Here is an 18,070-nt window from a genome sequence, read left to right on the forward strand (position 1 = left end):
CCAGCTTTCCAAGGCCCACCCGGGGGAGCAGTCTGTGGTCCTGAGCCTTAAAAGGGCTGCGGGTGCAGGGAGCCTCGAGCCGCAGGGTGTGTGGGGCCGGGGAGAGAGGGGGGGCCGGCATGATTTCAGCCATCCCTGGCCCCGGGTCTCCAGACGTCCCAGTGGCCCGTGCACCTGTTCCGTGGACACTGTCCAGGTTGGCGGGGTGCCCAGGTGTCCAGACACGTGCAGGTGCAGCGAGGATGGTCTTCCCCCCGCCCGAGGCCCTCAGAGCACCTGTGAGCCCCCCCTCCGTGGGCTCCCTACAGCCCCCTGGAGGGAAAGCGAGGAAAAACGCCCACCAGGCCCTGCTAGGCCCGCAGGCCCAGGCAATCCCTCCGTCCACCCAGGCGGAACAGCTGGGGCGGCACCGAAGGACCGAGGCCCCGCTCTGCACGACCCCCTCCGTCAGCTCCCCAGGGCTGCCGTAACAAGTACCCCACCCCACCTGCCTTAAAACAGACAGTTATTCCCTCCCGGCTCTGGAGGCCGGAGGTCTGAGGTCAAGATGCCGGCAGGGCTGGTTCCTTCTGGAAACTCTGGGGACAAAACCAGCCCGCGCCTCCCTCCAGGTTCTGGTAGTGGCTGGCCATCCTCGGCGTTCCTTGGCTTGTGGTCCCAGCGCTGCCGTCTCTGGGTCCGTGTCCACACGGCCTCCTCCCTCTGTGTGTCTGTGTCTCTTCTTAGAAGGACCCCAGTCATAGGGGCGCCTGGGTGGCGCAGTCGGTTAAGCGTCCGACTTCAGCCAGGTCACGATCTCGCGGTCCGCGAGTTCGAGCCCCGCGTCGGGCTCTGGGCTGATGGCTCGGAGCCTGGAGCCTGTTTCCGATTCTGTGTCTCCCTCTCTCTCTGCCCCTCCCCCGTTCATGCTCTGTCTCTCTCTGTCCCAAAAATAAATAAACGTTGAAAAAAAAAGAAGGACCCCAGTCATGGGATTTAGGGTCCCCGGTCCCGGCCTCCCCTGGAGCTGGCAGGCAGGACTGAGCCACGGCTGGCGCCACGATAAAGTGACTCCGTGTTCACAAAAACCACAGGCCCAATATGGAGTCGCTTAGCCTGAGTTCCCACACCGGGGTTTGGGGTTTAATCATAATCTCACTGCAGTTTCACTCTCCCCAGAAAGGTAGCCTTAACTGGTCAGTCAGGAATTTTTCAACCAGAGCCACTGAGTCGGCCACTGGGTCCTCTCTACCCCCCCAAAGAAAGAGGAGGTAATCCGCATGATAAGACACTTTGCTTCTGCCCCTAGAAAGTTCCATGCCTGGGATAATCCTGTTTTGTTTTTTGTTTTTGCTAATAACATTCTTGCTCTCCCCCTCCTTGTAGAACAACTTTCCATGTTGTCCAACTCCTTGGAAGCCCTCTCTGCTTGCTAGGGGGCCCCGCCGCACTCATGAATCTGGAAGCAAGAGGGCTGCAGGTGACCCCCTCCTCCCCCCAAAAGACCCAGCAACAGCTAGAATCCCCCAGAAACTACACTTTTACTTAAGTCCCGGTGTGCCATAGTCCTCACCCCCCACCCTCCGCCCTGTAGGCCCCTCCCTGTAACCCCAACTTAGCGCCCCATGCACCCCCCCACCCTGCCCCAGAGACAGCAGGGTCCAGCTTGGCCCGGGGACCTCGTCCGCTTCAGCCGGTCGGTTTCAGTCTCTGAATTTGTCCACGAGTGGTTTTGAGGGCCAAGCCCCCAGGCCCTGCTGGTCCAGGAGGAGAGACAGCTGCCTGCGAGCGTCCTGGTAGGGTCCGGCCTAGGACAGGACAGGAGAGTGGGGGGGCGCGTGCCTGCTGGGCGTGCGGGACCGAGGGGCTACAAGGGTGGCAAGGCGCTGACCTTGGCTGCCTCGTAGGTCTTCAAGGCCGGGAGGCAGGACTTCCCGAGAGCTCTGGCAGCCTGGCGGAAGGCCCGGAGAAAGGCTGCCTTGCAGAGGCGGGAGGGAGGCCCGAGGGAGGCCCTGGAGTTGGAGAGAGGAGGTGTGAAAATCCCCGATGGCAGAAACACTATCAGGCCCGCGCCACGCCTCTCCTGCCACCTCCTTTCTCGCCCTGGTGATCTTGGGTTCGCGGGTGTCACAGGGTGGGTAATGGAAGCACCGGCCACAGTCCCAGAGCTAGGACTGGAACCAAGCTGGGGACCAGATGTACTCTCCCTCCCCGTGGGCAGGGAGACAGGGACCCCTCACCACCAGCCCGCCCATCGGCCTTTCTTACTCGGCCTTCACACGCCCGGTGGCCACATCCACAACCTCAACGTCGGTGTCCCCCAGGCTCCAGTTGAGGCTCAGGCCATTGCAGGCACTGGAGGTAGGATCCGAGGGGGCCACAGGGGGCCCTGCAAACAGGTGCAGCGTGGTACGGGCATAGGGCCCCAAGACCCCGTCTAGGTTGGGCCGGGTGTGGATGGCCCTGCTCAGAGTTGTGGGGTCGTGGCAGGGGTCGGCTGTGGGGACAGAGGCACGGAACGAGGTCTGAGTCACACACCCCACCCAGAGCCCACCTTCCACCCTCACCACAGCTCCCCACCCCCCGCCCCCTCCCCCACCAGGGGCCTCACCCAGGACAAGGCTGGTGGCATAGAGGGGAGGCAGGAAGTGGGCGAGCAGGGCGCCACCCAGCCCTAGCACGACCCAGCGTGCCAGCTTGTCGCTGGTGGAGAGGCAGCCCACGTGGGTGTTGCGCAGGGCGGGCGCTACGTAGCACACGGGCCTCAGCTCCCCGCAGATGTGGGCCTGCATGCGGGAGGACGGGCTGTGCAGGAGGCTGCCCTCAGCGGGTGGTGGGAGGCTGCAGGGGGGCAGGGGGGACAGGGGGGCAGGGGGAGCGTAGGCCCCGGACGCGAGGGTCAGGGCTGTCCTCCCAGCCCCCCCATCCTGCCCTCCCCGATGCAGGCAAACCGAGGGACCCCCCACATACTAGATGTCATGAGCAGCTCCCTTGGGGGTGTTGCTGACGTACAGGTGCAGGAAGATCCGGGGCTTGAGGGCAAAGGGGGGCCCGGGCCCAGGCTGGGGGGCCAGTACCGACCGTTCCTTGCCCTTGGGGCCACCCTGTGTCGCCAACAGGAGCTGCCGGAACAAGAACCTGGGAGAGGCAGGTGGCGAAGCAGCTGGGGCCGTGGGGCCCCGCGTCCTGCCCCGGGGCTGCCCCCCAGTGCCTGCCCTGCCCGCCCCTCACCTGCGCAGGGCGCGGCGGGCCACCACCAGCCCGTGGCCGTCGTGGAGCTGCCGGCCCGAGAACTGCAGCCGGCGGGCACAGCTGCTGCTGCCTGTACCCAGCGCCACCAGCTGGTAGACCTCCTTGGCGTGGCCCCTGGCGCCGGGGACCTCTGTAAGGCGAGGGGGCGGAGACGTGCCAGCCAAGGCAGGGGGCCCAGGAGGGGGGTGGGGGCTGCAGGCTGCGGGGCGAGCCCTACCTCTCTCCAGGATGACCGCAGCCACAGTGCCCTTACAGGCCCAGTATGGGGAGGTCTTGTCCACCAGGCGGTCAAAGCCGGCGCTGACTATGGCCGCGCAGCGCTGCTCGTGGGTCAGGATGTTCTCTGCATGTGGGGGGGAGGGGGGAGGTGGGGGCCCCGCAGGCTGTGCCCCTCTCCTCACCACGGGGGCCGGGTCAACGGGGGCCCACCTACCTACACTCAGAGGATCGAGTGGAAGCCTGCTGGGGGTCTCTGGGGACTCTGGGAGAGAGACAAGGGGGCAGGTTGCCATGGGTACCAGCGCCTGCCCTCCGGTTTTTTGTCCTTCTGGAAGCCAAGAAGTTCCATCGGTGGGAGTGTGATCGGATCATCTTCCAGAAACCCCAAATTCCTGGGCTGTCCCCTGCTGGCCGGCCGGCCCTGCACCCCCGGGGGGGGGGGGCAGGCTTCAAAGGAATCAGGGCAGGGGGCAGCTCACATCCCGCTCCCCAGCTCCCCACAGGCCAGGTCCTGATGCCCAGATGGCCTCTGCGACACCCCAACCGCGCACACGCCCCCACTGGGGTCACCGGCCCCCCTCACCTGGGCTCCCCAGCTGACTCCGGATGTAGCGGAGGGCGGAGAGCGCCGCCTGCTGTCTGGCCTCCGGCCTGCTGCCGGCCTTGACCGAGGGGCAGAGCAGGCCATCCACCTCTGCGCACACGGAGAACGGGAGGCAGGGGTCTGAGGAAGGAGGGAGGGGGGTGAGGCTGCGAGCCCACGGTCCATCCCCCAGTGGGCCCACCTGAGCCACAGCCGCTTCCTCCTCACCCCACCCCTACCCTCACTGCCACCTATTGGCCACAAAAGAAAACCACGAAAAATAAAAGAGGGGGGCATTCACTGCAAACGACATAATGACACGTGAAAAATGAGTAACAATATTAAAAAGACTACCACAAAATACAACACGTTTGAATGCACTCCAAACGCGCCGTGTGCAGTCCTGCACGAGGAACGGATTTCGTTCTGGGGACCGTGGCCAAGGGCTTGTGTTCCAAGCGCCCGCGTTCACGCACGGCATCAAACGGTTTTATTTGCTCGCTGATTCTGCTCCTCGGTCGGCAGCACGCTTTCCGTTTCTTGGCTAAAACGTCTTCCTCCTTTAAGAGAGGAATCCGTTTCCAAGTACCGGACTGCCTGCAACTAGCCGAGGTCTGGGCTCGTGTTGCGGGAGCCTCAGCGCAGAGATTCACTCCCTGTCGGAGGACATCCGGAATGCCCCCTAGCGGGTGCAGGAGGAGCAATGGCATCGGAGAAGCTCCTGGGGCCGGATTGACCACAATGGGGCAAGTGAAGACACCTGGCGGACCTCCCCCCCCCCAACCCCGCCTGCACTCAGGCCTCCCCCCCCCAGCTGACGGTGCCCGTGGTGGGACAGAGCACAGGCCTCCCTGTGGCAAGTGCAGCCAAGGACAGGAGGTTACCCCGTGCGCTCGTGCCCGGAATCATAACCTGAACCCGGTCCCGGGGAGACACATAAACCCAAATGGTAGGACTTTCCACGAAACCACCAGCCTTTAGTCTCCAAAAACATCAATTTTCCTGGAGACAAAGATGGGCCGGGGAGTGGTTTCGCATAAAAGGAGACCGAAGAGACGCGGCAGCTACGTGACAGGTCACGCCGCGTGGGAAAATGGTTATTACCGGGACAACCGGCAAAACGCGGGTGTGAGTGGTCGTTGGGTTACAGCATTACATCAGTGTTCTCGTTCCCGAATTTGATCACTCACCGTCGTTATGTAAAATAATGTCCTTGTTCTCAGGAAATACACTTAGGCATTCAAGGGGTAAACTAACTTTGGTCAGAAAAAAAAAAAATAATGTATTTATATATACATTAAGAGGGGGAGAGAGAGACATCCACAAAACAAAGGTGAAAAGGCTAACTGAATCTCGGTGAAGAGCTTCCAGGAGCTCGTCCTTACTATTCCTTACAACGTTACCAAATAAAAACTAGAACTAAAAACAGCGCCCACCCACATAAACAAGGGGCAGGGGTATCCTAAGCAGAAGGGAGAGGCGATATAACCCAGAGGTTCACACAGTGCAAATCGGCTACAGCCTCTCTGGCCTCAGTCTTCCCGTCTGTAACATGGGGACAATACCATGCCCCTCTTAAGGAATAGTCATGAACACTCAGTTCATGTGGCCGAAGCCCTTCCAACAGGGGCCTGGCTCATGGCCCAGGACCCAAGAAGATGAGCTATGATCGTCTGTGCTGAACCCGTCTTCTCATTTTCTGCATTCTTGATGCTTCTGAATTTGGGGCTTTGATCCTGGAGACTGCCTCTCCTAGGACTGGCTAACTCCTAGAGAGGACAAACCACTTCCCTGCAAACGCACCTCTGACACAGAAGCCAACCAATCCAGAGCTCATACCCCGGCCACCAACCCTAGATCACCCCACGGACAGGTACTGGGCAAGTAGGGATCCCCTCATAAGCCCAAAACTTACTCAGTGCCTTGCTTTGCACAATCCTAGGCTTACCCAGCGTACCTACCTTGCTTCAACCATTCCTTCCCAAGAAAACCCCAACAAAGGCCCTGCGTTTTTCTCTCCCCCCATCTGCCTCCCAACCAGTTCTGGTCCTGTCCCCTGTGGCCCTATGTGGCAAGGTCTGTCTCCTTTTCCTACGGATCTGAACTTCTTCCTCTTTGACAGTCATTTCCACACCTGCTGCCTTACCACCCATGATGAAAAGAAGCCCCAAGTACGTTTTTAATACGGTACCTTTTGGGCTATTCACTTGGGGTTCTCTTCGGCAGTTGTACAAACGCTCCCAACAGCTGGACAGATAACTCTCTTACCATCTCCTTAGAAACTGGGAATGCTCTGGCATAAGGGAACCTGGTTTTGGGACCCGGGGTCCTGCTCTGTGTGTCTGTGTCGGAGGTGGGGGCGGGGTGGGATACACTGAGGAAGAGGAAAGGACAGGGTAACGAGTACAGCTCCATCCAGGGCTGCCATGATCACACTGGGCTTGAGAAGTCACTCTGGGAGCTACAATGTCGGCATGGCAACTGTAATTGCATGGAATTGGCCCTCAGAAAAAAACAGCGCAGAAAGGCTGGGTGGCTTGGGCCAAATCCCTTAACCTGTCGGAACTTTCAGAGGGCGACTTGCTGAGACCTCGCCAGCTGGATGTCTGGGGGGGCTCACAGCAGGCCTGCGGGGCTCCAGGCTCAGGCCCAGCTCACGGTCCCTCCTCCACCCAGGGAGCGCTGCGATCGCGGGCCACGGGGCCTCACCTGCCGTCTGGTCCTCTCGGAAGACCAGGGAGACGCCCAGACTGGCTGCGTACTGCGTGAGCAAGGCCACGGCCTGGCCCGGCGGCGGGTCCTTGAGCTGCAGGCCCAGCTGTCCGGCCGCCTTCGGGAGGTCCCCGGCGGGCCCTGCGGGCAGGACAGAGACCCTGGGGGACCTCCCCATCCGTGCCTCCAAGTCTTCCCGTGCCCGGGCTGCCCCCAGCTCCCTGACTCCGGTCCCCGCCCTGGGCCCACCGTCCAGTGCTGCCGAGGCCTGGGGCTGCCCGTCCCTGTCGTCGTCGTTCTCCGCACTGGGGGCGACCGCGGGCTCCCAGGGGTCTTGGCCCAGGCTGGCTGAGGGCTGCCAGGGGCTGGGCCTGGGGTTGATTTGCAACGACGCCGCCAGGCGAGGCTTCCTGCGGCCGCCGTCATCCGTGCCTGGGGCGGCGCTGGCTGTTGAAGCCATGGCTGAACGCGGGGACCCGAGGGGACAGCTGACCCAATCTCGCCCTGACTGCGCCCTTTTACGCGCGTTGGCGCGGCTTCACGTGAGGAGCACGGGGCTCGGCCGACTTTGCCTGGCAAGCCCCGCCCCCCACCTCGCTGCTGGCCAATGAGAGCCTGCAGGGCTATGTCGGACAGCCTGCCCAGCCAATTGGAAGGCCAGCCTCCTGGATCTCCACGGCCAGGATGCGGGGCCCCGGTTGAGCGATCTCGCTAATATCCCTCTTCCTGGGCGGGGGGACTTCAAGCAAGGAGTGGGGAGGGGAGGAAGGAGGGCGAGGTTCCCGTTACGTGTTCTCCCAACCCCGAGTGGTCCTGGAAGTGAAGACCAGGGAAGGGGCCCGGGGATGCGCATCGAAAGCCTCACCCTTGCTCCCGCCCCAAGATGTCCCCAACTACACTCATCACACCAGACCGCCCCCAACCAATAAGCTTGCATGGGGTGGGGGTGGGGGGAGTCCTTAGGTGTTATCAGTCGGAGCAGCTGCCCAGCATCTGAAGGATCTGCTTTGGAAAACTTCACTGGAGGCCTTCCCCAAGCCTCTAGCCACAATTAACCATTTGGCACCCCCGGCTTCCCCCCCCCCCCCCCCGAAGGGGTTTTAAGTTGGCTTGTAAAAACTACCACGGGACAGTAGATAAGGGACTAGGGATGAAGGAAAACTAGCAAAAACAAGATGAAGTTAGGGATGAGGACAATTTACACACGGTCTATGATGCAGTACGCAATTGTTTTAAAGGGGCCACAAATTTAACTGAGTCTTACGGGAGCCAGCGAACAGGAAAATGTGACCACTCGGTTCACAGTGTGGAAGATCTGTCGCCGTTGCTGCTGCTACTGCTATGGATTGCCACCTTTGGGTCTGACGGTGCTAACCAGGGAGCGTGGATGCTGGGGCAAAGAAGGAACAGTTGGTGGATCCAGGGACGTTTGACCTGGGAAGACGGGCAGGAAAGATTCACGCGCACTGGAGAAAAAGTTCTCAAGACACTTAGACTGAAATCAGACACTTAGAAACTGATCTTTTAAAAATAATCGTTCTCGGGGCGCCTGGGTGGCTCAGTCGGTTAAGCGTCCGACTTCGGCTCAGGTCACGATCTCGCGGTCCGTGAGTTCGAGCCCCGCGTGGGGCTCTGGGCTGATGGCTCAGAGCCTGGAGCCTGCTTCCGATTCTGTGTCTCCCTCTCTCTCTGCCCCTCCCCCGTTCATGCTCTGTCTCTCTCTGTCTCAAAAATAAATAAACGTTAAAAAAAAAAAAAAGAGAAGCAATGCTTAGAGCTATATTTGCTTGACCACTGGGAGAGTTTCATGCACTCTAGGGGTACCTGTATCCCTGGTTATAAAGCGTGCTTTATACATAGATGTGAGGACAATTCTTTGGATTTCTACTCACTGATACAGCGCTTGGTTCATAGTAAGTGCTCCGTACTCGGGAAGTGTTTGTTGAATGAATTAATTTAATACTGAACAGCAAGCCTGCAGAGATGGGATTCGAATCCGCATCAAACTGGCCTTCATTACACGGACCCGAGGGGACGGTATATACTTCTACCGTCCAAGGTGCCGCCTCCATGACCATTCTCCCTCCACCCGGGAGGTGGCGCTCCGCGGCGGCCGCGCAGGGCGGGCTGGGAGGCGGGACTTCCTGCCTTCCAGGGAGCACTTCCGGCCCGGCCCGGAAGACCGTTAATACCCGTGGTGGTGCCGTTCCATCTCGGGCGCTGGAGTCGGGCGGTAGTTTGCGGGCTCCCTCGTGGCGCGCGGGTTAGGCAGGTGTCCCGCGGAGCTCCAGGTCGCCGACGAGCACAGCGGAGCCCGGGCCACGTAAGTGCGCGCGCCGCCCGGACGGCGGGGCGAGGGGAGGCTCCGGGCTGCGAGCGGAGCTCCGGCTTGGTCTGTGCGCGAGTCCGCGGGCTCCACGCCGTGGCTTTGGGGACAAGTTCCCCAGCCGCCGCACAGGGGGCTGTCAGCTCCTGCCTCGGGGTGCGGTGAGGATCCCACAAATGCAACGCGTGGCAGCAGCCGTCCGGCACACAGCGGTTCCCGCGGGGCCTCTGCCGGTCGGAGGTGAGGGCGGGAAATGAGGCTGCCTCGTCCGGGGGGCTTTTCCGAACTCGTGGGCTCCACCAGCGCCCTCTGCCTGCCTGGGTTTGTTTGAGGCTGTTTGGATCCCTTCCCGTCGTTCATTTCTGGATTTGTTCTTTCAACTTATGTGCACGAATCGCTACTGTGGAGCGTATACCGAGGCACTGGGAAGAAGTGAAGTCCCTTCCCCATGGGGGCTGTTGGAGCGGTTTTGAATCAAATAGCTTCATCTGTAAATATCTAATCATACATCGCAGTGCGTGCTCTGGAGAAAGTGCAGGGTGTGGGGGGTGGAGAACCTGCCCAGGATTTTGTAGGTGGGTGGGAAGGATGCTGATGTTGATTCTCAGCGGAGAGATGGGTGTGCGGTGAAAGGCAGCACGGCGAAGAAATCCCTAAGGAGGTCAGTGTGCTTGGAGCCCGGGCACAAGAGACGAGCTAGACGTGAGCTGGAGATGTGTTTGGAGACGTGCCCACGCTGGTTTATCAGGGATGCAGCCCCCTCTGGGAGGCATGGGTACTCCCTAACTGCCTTCAGGACAGAAGGTCCCGGGGAAGCCAGTGTTTTGCACAAGGGTTCACTGAGCCCTTCTTTGATTCCCGCCACTGCCCTCACCTGTTCTGTTGTGGGAAAGAGGAGGACGGCAGCAGCCAGCCCCCGGAACCCTGCCCTGGGAGAGCTCACAGTCTGGCAAGACTACCTAGAGTGAGGCTGATGTGCCATGAGAAACACATATTCATTCATTCGAGAAGCGTTTATCGGCGCTTCTGCGTGACAGGTGTTTTGCGTGAGATGCGGGGGTGTAGGGGGATTACAGAATAAACCCGTAAAACGCAGTGGCAGTTCCAAGGGACAGTTTGTATCTGGCACAGCCCTTTGACGTAAATCTATTTTTTATAACTTTTATTCTTTAGACATAAATTTACTATTATTTTTTTTTAATGGTTTTTTTATTCATTTTTGAGAGACAGAGGAGTGCTAGCGGGGAAGGGGCAGAGAGAGAGGGAGGCACAGAATCTGAAGCAGGCTCCAGGCTCCGAGCTGTCAGCACCAAGCCCGATGCGGGGCTCAAACTCACTAACCACGAAATCATGACCTGATCCGCAGTCGGACGCCCAACTGACTGAGCCCCCCAGGCGCCCCAAGACATAAATTTATTATTAATCAACACACAGTTGCATGTACCTGACAGTGGAAAGACAGATGAAGAAGACTCCTTGGCTTTGGGTGAACTTGAGTTGGTCTTGGGAGCGTAGCCTGGGATGTAGGGTGTGTAGCCTGCAAATGTGTGGTTGTAACACGTGACAGCTATGGTACAAGCTGACCCCTGGCCACCTGTCTGACTTCATCCCCTCCCGTGCTCCTCGTTTATTCTGTGGCCTCCCTAGTTGTTTCTCACACTTTCCTGCCCCAGGACTTTTGCACATGTTGTTCATTCGGCCAGGAGCCCTCATCCCAATTGTCTGCGTGGTTCTGTTCCTCATCATGTTCAGGCTGTGGCAAATGCCACCTTCTGAGTGAGGCTTTCTCGGGCTGCCATCACCTCCCTCGTGGTTGGTTGGTTGGTTGGTTGTAATATAGCCCTTACTAACATCCGGCGGGAGGCTACATGTTGATTTTTCTTCATTATCCACCTCCCGAAATAAAGTAACAGTCCTTTCGGGGGACTCTTTACTCTCTCGGGAACCCTGCAGGGCGCTGTCAGATTCAAGTCTCTGAGAAAGCTCTCGACGCGTGCTTCTTGTTTTCCAGGATGGACTTCCCCGGCTCGCTCCCACCCGCGTTGTTTAGGACCGGCCCCCTTGGCGTGAGTAACACCCCTGACCTGTCTTTCATGTGTAGCTGGAGAGACGCGCTCACCCTGCCTGAGCCCCTGGCCCAGAACTCCCAGGTGAGGATGGAGGGGAGAGCCCCGGCAGCAGCCCGTCCACTGCCCCCCTCCTTTTCCAGCACTCGCACCCACCGTCAGGATGCAGGGTGGCTTTGCATGAGTGCACATCTGCCAAGACACAAATCTGCCACGCAGAACCTCGCCTTGGGGTTACGGAGGACGCCCTACTCTCCCCAGGGGGTTTCCTGAGCAGGAGCTGTCGCCTCGCTCGTCCCCCTCGCCCCGCTCGGTTTTTCCCACATTTGCCCGGCAGATGCTCACTGATGAGCCCCTCCAGGGCGCCGGGTACCTTTTTAGGCCCTGAGAATCCAGCGTGAGTAAGTCACATACACCCTCTGCCCGTGGGACCAAGGGTTCGGCTGAGTGAGAACAGGCCAGTGGGGAAAGGATAAAATCATTACCGAGTGTGGCAAGGGCTCTGAACCAGCACAGTGGGGATGAAGGGGGGCGGGGCAGGGGTGCGTGGGAAGGGATGAGGCGGGAGGGAAGGAGAGGCCTCTGGGACAGGAAGGACAAGGCTCTTTGCCTGGAAGCCCAAGCCGTCTGGCTCCCACTCGGAGACAGGCTGCCTAAGGATTATGCCAGGCGGGCGGGCCTGTGGGCTCCCCAAGTAAGTAACCGCGTGGTGTCCCGAGCAGAAGCGAGAGTCAGGCGGCACTCGGGTCACCGATAGTGGCACGGGGGCTCCTTCTTTGAGAGCCAGCGCGGCTGTGTGTCAGGAGCGCAGATTGGCCCCAGGCTCCTGGCCTTTTTCTTGGCTAGCTGTGTCCTGGGGCCAGGCTCCCTGTGTCTCCATTTCTTCACCAGTAAAGCGACGGGGACCGTTGTACCAGTGAGTTAATAAGTGACACGTGCCAGCGCCTGGGACCGTGCTCACCGTGTTGTTGTCGGGCTTGTGTTTCCTCAGAATGGGGTGTCGTGCACGGCCGCAGCCCCGCTCTGGGAGCCAGAGACCCCCGGGCCCCTTCCCTTGCTCCCTCCTGGTCCCGGTAAGGATCTTGGTCCTTGGGGCTCCCTCCCAAGCTGCTCCCATGTCACTTCTGCCCCCCACCCCCCCAGCCAAAGGCCTTCCCTCTGGTCATCTGGGACGCCTGGCCCCACTTCTGGGCCCTTTCTGGTTCCCGAGACGAACCCCTTCCCCAGCCTCGCTCTTCCCTCAGATCCCTGGGACCCTGGGGTGACCGCCCGGGACCTGCTTTTCCGGGGAGGTATCCCATTCCGAAGAAAGCCCCGGGCCGTGCTGGATGTGACGGAACAGGTGGGTAGGCGCACGGTGGCCAGTGCCGTGTGGCCGGGGCTGTGCTTAGTGACCTGGCCTCCTCTCCTGCAGCTCAGCCGCTTCCTGTGGGACCACGGGGACATAGCCTTTGCGCCCCTGGGGAAGCTGATGCTGGAGAATTTCAAACTAGAGGGAGCACGGGTGAGTAACCCCGGTCCCACCAGGAGAGAGGCTTCCCCGCTTCTTGGGGTAACGTCGGCTGTGCGAGCTTGACAAGGCCTTTCCACACAGAGCCATTCTAAGAAGAAGACAGTGGTCAGTGTGAAGAGTCTGCTCCAGGACCTCGGTGGACACCAGCCCTGGGGGCAAGTGGCTAGTGAGAAAGGCCGGGCTCAGTAGGCCTAGCTGGCGGGGGGCGGGGGGGGGGGTGTTGGGTGGAAGGAGCCAGGGCACGGACGTGGGTTTCTGTCACGGTCGTTTCCCCTGCCCCGTGCAGTCATGAGCCATAGTCCACACACAACTGCAACTGGAAGTGGAAGAGCGAATTCGGTTCACGGACTGCAGGCATGGCTGCATCTGGGTGCTCAAGTAACGTTAATAAGGCTCTGTCTCTTTTTTTTCTCATCCGCTTGGCTTTGCTTGGCTTATCCTAGACGAACCGTTTCTAAGTGGCAGTGAGAGAGCTTTTGATTTCGAGGAAGAAACCCGGTGTCTTTCCTGGGGCACCAGCAGAAGTTCTGGGAAGGGGGTGGTTGGCCTGGTCTGTGCGTCTTGCTTCTCTATGAGCCAATCACTGTAGCCAGAGGTGACATGTGACCACCCTTGCAGCGTGCGGGGCGGGGCGGGGGGGGCGGGAATAGGGTCGTTTCCCAAAGGAAGAGATTCTAGGTCGATGGAAACCGCACCTGCTGGCCTGGCCTCCCTTGGGATGGAACCTAGTCTTCCTCTCTGTCACTGCCACTGCCGCAGCCTCACCCTCCTGCCCTTCTTTTGCCCCCAGATGTCCCTGGGCTTCCCTCAGCTTCCGACAGCGCCGGTTCTCCATCCTCGGGGGCCCCGTCCTGGGCACGTCTGTGGCCGGCCTGCTGGGAGAGCTGCTGCATGAGGAGCTGGCCACGCGGTGGGAGCGGCTCCTCCTGGACGACGCGTTTACCGGGGGCGCGTTGGCCTGGGTGCCCGGAAGGACGCCCCAGGTGGGACAGTTGGTCTACCCTGCGGGAGGCGCCCTGGACAAGCTACGTATCCTTTCCCGCCGGGCCAGAGGGCGTGGAGGCGGCTCCCCGTGGGGCGAGAGATTCCCCCGGCGTGGTCTCAGGGCAGGATGTCGGGGACTCGCGGCGACCAGACCTCACACACTTGTCCTTAGCGAGAGGCCCAGATTTCCAAGAGGTCAGCGTGGCCCCAGGTGGTGACCCCCAGGCCCTCGGCGACCCTGGCCACATCCAGCTCCGAGGGCCTGTCCGGCAGGTGGCGACCCACACCGTGCAAGGGGAAGGTGAGTCCCTGGGACGCCCCCTTCTTCCGTCCTTTCCCCCTCGATGACCGGCCTGCTGCCTGACTCTGACCCCGACCCTCTCCGCCCCTCAGCCCTGCTGGCTGTCCGGTCTGACTACCACTGTGCCCTGTGGAAGGTCAGTAAGCAGGGGCGCCCCGCCCCCCTCCGGGTGCTGCAGATCGGGAAGGGGGCCACAGGGATCAGCCTCAGGTGAGGGGCTCAGACGGGCTGGTCTGCGAGGGGGTGGGCGTGGGAAAGGGGAGGCCAGCTGACCCCAGTCGTGCCCCGCAGCCCTCACCTGCCTGGGGAGCTGGCTGTCTGCAGCCGTTCGGGAGCCGTCTGCCTGTGGACCCCCCAGGATGGGTATGCCCCCTTCCTGTGGCAGTCCTCTACCCCGGCGCGTCCTGGACCCCGGGCCGTGTCACCCGGTACCCACCCCCCCATCAGCCTGTCTCCCCGCCCACGGCTGGCCCGTCTCCCCAAGGCTGCGGCAAATCTACAAGGACCCCGAGACCCTTGTGTTCCGGGACCCCTCTCCCTGGCGCTGGGCAGACTTCACGGCCCATCCCCGGGTACTGACCGTGGGTGACCGCACTGGAGTGAAAATTATCGACACTCAGGTGAGGGGAGGGGACCGGCATCGGCACAGCAGGGGGACAGAGCGGATACACGGGGGAGGGCAGGGCCGGGGAGGGGGCTTCCCCAGAGGGGCACTGTTGGGGGACTGTCAGGGGTCTTGCCGCGGCCCCCGGCTGCGCGGGGGAGCTGACCTGGGTTCTTCCCCCAGGGCCCACCCGGGTGTGGTCTGCTGCTCTTTCGTGGGGGGGCAGAAGCAGCGTGCCAGAAAGGGGAGCGCGTCCTGCTGACCCGGTACCTGGGGGGGTGCGGCCCTGAGCCCCTGTGCCCCACGTTCCATCTCATCCTGACCCAGGTGAGCGGTCCCTTCCCTCCTCCCCCTTACGCCGTCCCAGAGACGATGGTCAAAACGGGAATCACAGAGACGACACCCCAGAGACTCTTCCGATAAGTTGATGAGCCCCTGAAATGTGCTGACCGGTGGGTGGGACGTCCCCGCGGGGAGGACACATCTGAGCAGAGCTTTAAGGCAGCCCCAGGGATGGCCCAGGTGAGGGAAGAAAGGCGTGGGGTGTCACAGGGCGTCTGAGATTCCCCCGAGGGCCCGCCCCCCACACCCCCTAGGACTCTTGGGGTGTTAGTAGGTGTGTGTCGAGCGTAGGTTCCAGGCTCGGGTGGGCTCGGGGAAGGCCCAGCGGGTTCCTATGTGACAAGACTCCTCTGCACCTCTCCTGAGAGCCTGTCCCCGTGTGGCGCTCGGGGTGACTGACGCACCCGGGGAAATGCCTCCCATATGACACTAGCCGGGGGTGGGGGGAGAGGCGGGCAGGGCAGCCACAGCACTGGGTCAGCTCTGGGGCCTCGGCTCATCTTGAGAGCCGGGATACGTGGGGGACACAGAGCTACCCATCGCATCGAACACTTCTCTCGCGCCTCAGTCGCGTGCCCCCTTCGGTCACGGGCAGTCACCCGTGGCCCCCTGGGTCTGGTCGCATCCCCTCGGTCACAGTGCCCCTTGGTCGCAGCCTCTCCCACATTCACCCCCGTCGGATGCCCCTGCAGTCTGGTCACGTACCCTTGGTCGTGTCTCCCCCCGCCCCCGATCACATACTCAGTCGCAGCCCTGGGTCTCTCTGTTTCTTGTCGCCCCCAGTTCTCGCTCTACCTGGTGGATGAGCGCCTCCCCTTGGTGCCCCTGCTGAAGTGGAATCACGACCTCCCCTCCGCCCCCCTGTTTGCCCAGCTGCTGCCCCCGCCCCAGCCCGGGCACGCACAGCCGCTGCTGCTGGGGGGCCAGGGCGGGCACCTGCGGCTGCTGCAGCTCGCAGGTGAGGGGCCGGGCGGGGCCGGGGACAGGGGCGCAGGATGATGGGCGGCCCCTCAGCTCCCCGTCCTTCCTCCAGGAACGGGGGCCTCCGCGCCCCGGCTGGCGGGCCCCCCCCAGTCTCTCCCCTCCAGCAGCGACTCCCTCTCCGCGTTCCCCCTGCTGGAGCCCAAGAGTCAGTGGCGGCTGCAGGAGCGTCTGAAAGCGCCAACCATAGGTGTGCTGGGGCAGGGGAACGAGTGGGGGTGGGGGCACTGCACCCTCCCCCCCCCCCCCCCCCCCCAACCCCGGCCCTGGCATCACTATCACTCCCATCTCCAGGTCTGGCTGCCGCGCTCCTGCCCTCTGCCTCCGCACCGGTCCTGTTCCTCTTCCAGCTTTCCGCGGCTGGGGATGTCTTCCACCAGCGCCTCCGCCTCCAGGCGGACCCCGGGCTCGCCTCCAGTGCCCCCGTGGCTTCCTGGACTCCCCAGGCCACCGCCTGCTGCGGCCGGTGGCTGAAGGCCCTGCTGGAGATACCCCTGCCTCCCCCCGTGTGGGCAGCACCCAACTTCTCCCACCGCCGTGTGCTAGGCTGCGTGGAACCGCGGCAGATGGAACAGAAAGTGCCAGATGCTCTCCGTGCGGCCATGGCCGAAGGGCGACTCCTGCTGCGGAGGGACCTGGGCGCCGTCCCCTCTGCGGAGCCACCCCCTGCCCCCGAGCCAGGCCCCGAGGACGAGCTCAGTGCGCGTTTGGAGGCAGCCTGGGAAGGCCGGGCGGCCGCCTGGTGGGAGAGCCAGCAGGGCGGGAGCTCGGGGCCCGGGAAACGGCCCCGGCGGCACAAGCGCCGGACTCAGCTGTCCAGCACTTTCTCCTCGCTCAGCGGCCGCCTGGACCTCTCGGACGCCACCAGCCCGCCCCGCAGCCCAGACCGGACGTCCCCTGAGGCCAGGCCTCAACCACCGGTGACCCCGCCCTCCCAGGAGCTGACCCAGGAGCCGTGGGCTCGGGGTGTCCCCTCGGAGAGGCAGCAGACGCTCCGGGACTACATGGCCAAGCTACCGCTCCGCGGGGACCCCCCAGGAGGCGTCCCGTCACCCCTGTCCCAGGCCTCCGGCGTCCGGGCCACCCCCTCCGGGCAGCAGCCCCTCCAGGATGGCTCAGCGGAGCGGCCGCTCCGAAGGCACACCCTGGGAGGTGCCGCCGTGCCCTCTTCCCAGACCTCCAGCGTCCGGGCCACCCCCTCCAGGCAGCAGGCGCCTGTCCCCTCGGGCTCTCAGCCGAGGAGGAGGAAGCCCCGCATGGGCTTCTGAGGCCCCGGGAAGCTGCTCCCCCACCCCGAGAGCCCTTCTTCTCCGACAGCTGCCCCTTCCAGGCTGGAGCCCAGGAAGTGGAGAGAACAGTCTCCAGGGGGCAGACCTTTCTGCTTCCTGGAGGTCACAGGACTGCAGGAAATACCCCAGAAATGATTGGGAGCCAAGTCAGAGCCACGGGGACAGCAAAATAGTCGTTTCTCCCTGTTTATGCTTTTGCTCGAAGATCCTTCCTGACCTCACGTTGCAAAGGCCCCGGTGGTCCCGTCGACCCATGCAAAGGCCTGAAGGTCCGTGTTGTTGGGATTCGTTCCCTGCAGGGGACAGTGTTGTGCTTAAAAGCAGGGGCCCCGTCGACATTGGGGTCACGGTGCGGGTGCCTCACTGTGCTCAGGGAGGCTGCTGGTGCTGGTTAGTGGGTGTTTGTTGAGCAGTTTCAACCAGGATCTAATGTTCCCTAGGGGGAGACACTCGGTCCCGTGTTTGGGGATTGAATAAACTCGGCCGCTGAGCCCGAGCCCGGTAGCGTCCCCTTGCGTGGCTTTTGACGTGTAATGCGTGAATTGACGTCCTCCGAGGCATGTGTCTCAGTGAAAGATCCTGCTGTCCTGGGGGGAAAGGGGCCCCCAGAACGTCACAGGACACCAGGACTTCACCCAGATTACTTATCTCACGTGAGGAGAAGACTGGTCCTTTCCTCGGGCACCTGAAGGAAAGAGGCGCACACGACTCGCACAGATTAAATAACACCCTGACTCGGTGGGTCCTGACGTGTCTGTAATGCTCGTGGGAGACGTGCGTGGTTACACAGTTCACGCCGTGGAGGATGGGGGGGGCGGAGGGGGGCGACACGTGCTTTGAGTGGGACTGCAGCGCCGTTCGCACTTGGGGGGGTGCCGGCATGGGGGGAGCCGGGCGCCCGGCGCCCTCAGCAAGGGCA

General features: G+C 62.1%; 2 protein-coding genes across 5 annotated transcripts; one reads left to right on the top strand and one right to left on the bottom strand.

The window, feature by feature from the left end:
• Nucleotides 1-1,629: 1,629 nt before the first annotated feature.
• ADAD2 (adenosine deaminase domain containing 2) lies at nucleotides 1,630-7,205 on the bottom strand. The gene is made up of 11 exons (XM_030299263.1): nucleotides 6,995-7,205; nucleotides 6,743-6,886; nucleotides 4,034-4,174; nucleotides 3,665-3,712; nucleotides 3,449-3,574; nucleotides 3,211-3,361; nucleotides 2,950-3,117; nucleotides 2,591-2,820; nucleotides 2,248-2,476; nucleotides 1,871-1,991; nucleotides 1,630-1,787 (listed from the first exon to the last, which is right to left on the bottom strand). Exons 1-11 carry the CDS (start codon nucleotides 7,203-7,205, stop codon nucleotides 1,683-1,685), a joined length of 1,674 nt encoding a protein of 557 aa, XP_030155123.1. The 3' UTR covers nucleotides 1,630-1,682.
• Nucleotides 7,206-8,916: 1,711 nt separating this feature from the next.
• On the top strand, nucleotides 8,917-17,890 carry TAF1C (TATA-box binding protein associated factor, RNA polymerase I subunit C). Of its 4 annotated transcripts, XM_030298759.1 has the most exons (15): nucleotides 8,917-9,068; nucleotides 11,083-11,221; nucleotides 12,129-12,210; nucleotides 12,382-12,479; nucleotides 12,552-12,641; nucleotides 12,732-12,805; nucleotides 13,441-13,679; nucleotides 13,819-13,935; nucleotides 14,028-14,145; nucleotides 14,227-14,298; nucleotides 14,420-14,555; nucleotides 14,723-14,866; nucleotides 15,665-15,839; nucleotides 15,915-16,052; nucleotides 16,157-17,890. In XM_030298759.1, the coding sequence occupies exons 2-15, from the start codon at nucleotides 11,084-11,086 to the stop codon at nucleotides 17,128-17,130; spliced, it is 2,595 nt and encodes an 864-aa protein (XP_030154619.1). In that variant the 5' UTR covers nucleotides 8,917-9,068; nucleotide 11,083; the 3' UTR covers nucleotides 17,131-17,890. The 4 variants fall into 4 exon arrangements, with proteins under 4 accessions (XP_030154619.1, XP_030154618.1, XP_030154620.1 ...); XM_030298758.1 differs by having other exon boundaries at nucleotides 12,732-12,816; nucleotides 14,227-14,555; XM_030298760.1 differs by lacking the exon at nucleotides 14,227-14,298.
• The last annotated feature ends 180 nt before the right edge of the window (nucleotides 17,891-18,070 follow it).

Source organism: Lynx canadensis, chromosome E2 (genome assembly GCF_007474595.2).
Source record: "Lynx canadensis isolate LIC74 chromosome E2, mLynCan4.pri.v2, whole genome shotgun sequence".
NCBI classification, from domain to species: Eukaryota; Metazoa; Chordata; class Mammalia; order Carnivora; family Felidae; genus Lynx; species Lynx canadensis.

Bases quoted from the DNA above. Each gene is read 5' to 3' on its own strand.
- TAF1C (XM_030298758.1), top strand. From the start codon at position 11,084: ATGGACTTCCCCGGCTCGCTCCCACCCGCGTTGTTTAGGACCGGCCCC. The intron at 13,936-14,027 runs GTGAGTCCCTGG...TCCGCCCCTCAG, and splicing joins CCACACCGTGCAAGGGGAAG to CCCTGCTGGCTGTCCGGTCT. The intron at 14,146-14,226 runs GTGAGGGGCTCA...CGTGCCCCGCAG, and splicing joins GCCACAGGGATCAGCCTCAG to CCCTCACCTGCCTGGGGAGC.
- ADAD2 (XM_030299263.1), bottom strand. From the start codon at position 7,205: ATGGCTTCAACAGCCAGCGCCGCCCCAGGCACGGATGACGGCGGCCGC. The intron at 3,575-3,664 runs GTAGGTGGGCCC...CCCCACATGCAG, and splicing joins ACTCGATCCTCTGAGTGTAG to AGAACATCCTGACCCACGAG. The intron at 2,821-2,949 runs GTATGTGGGGGG...GCCCCCCTGCAG, and splicing joins GGAGCTGCTCATGACATCTA to CCTCCCACCACCCGCTGAGG.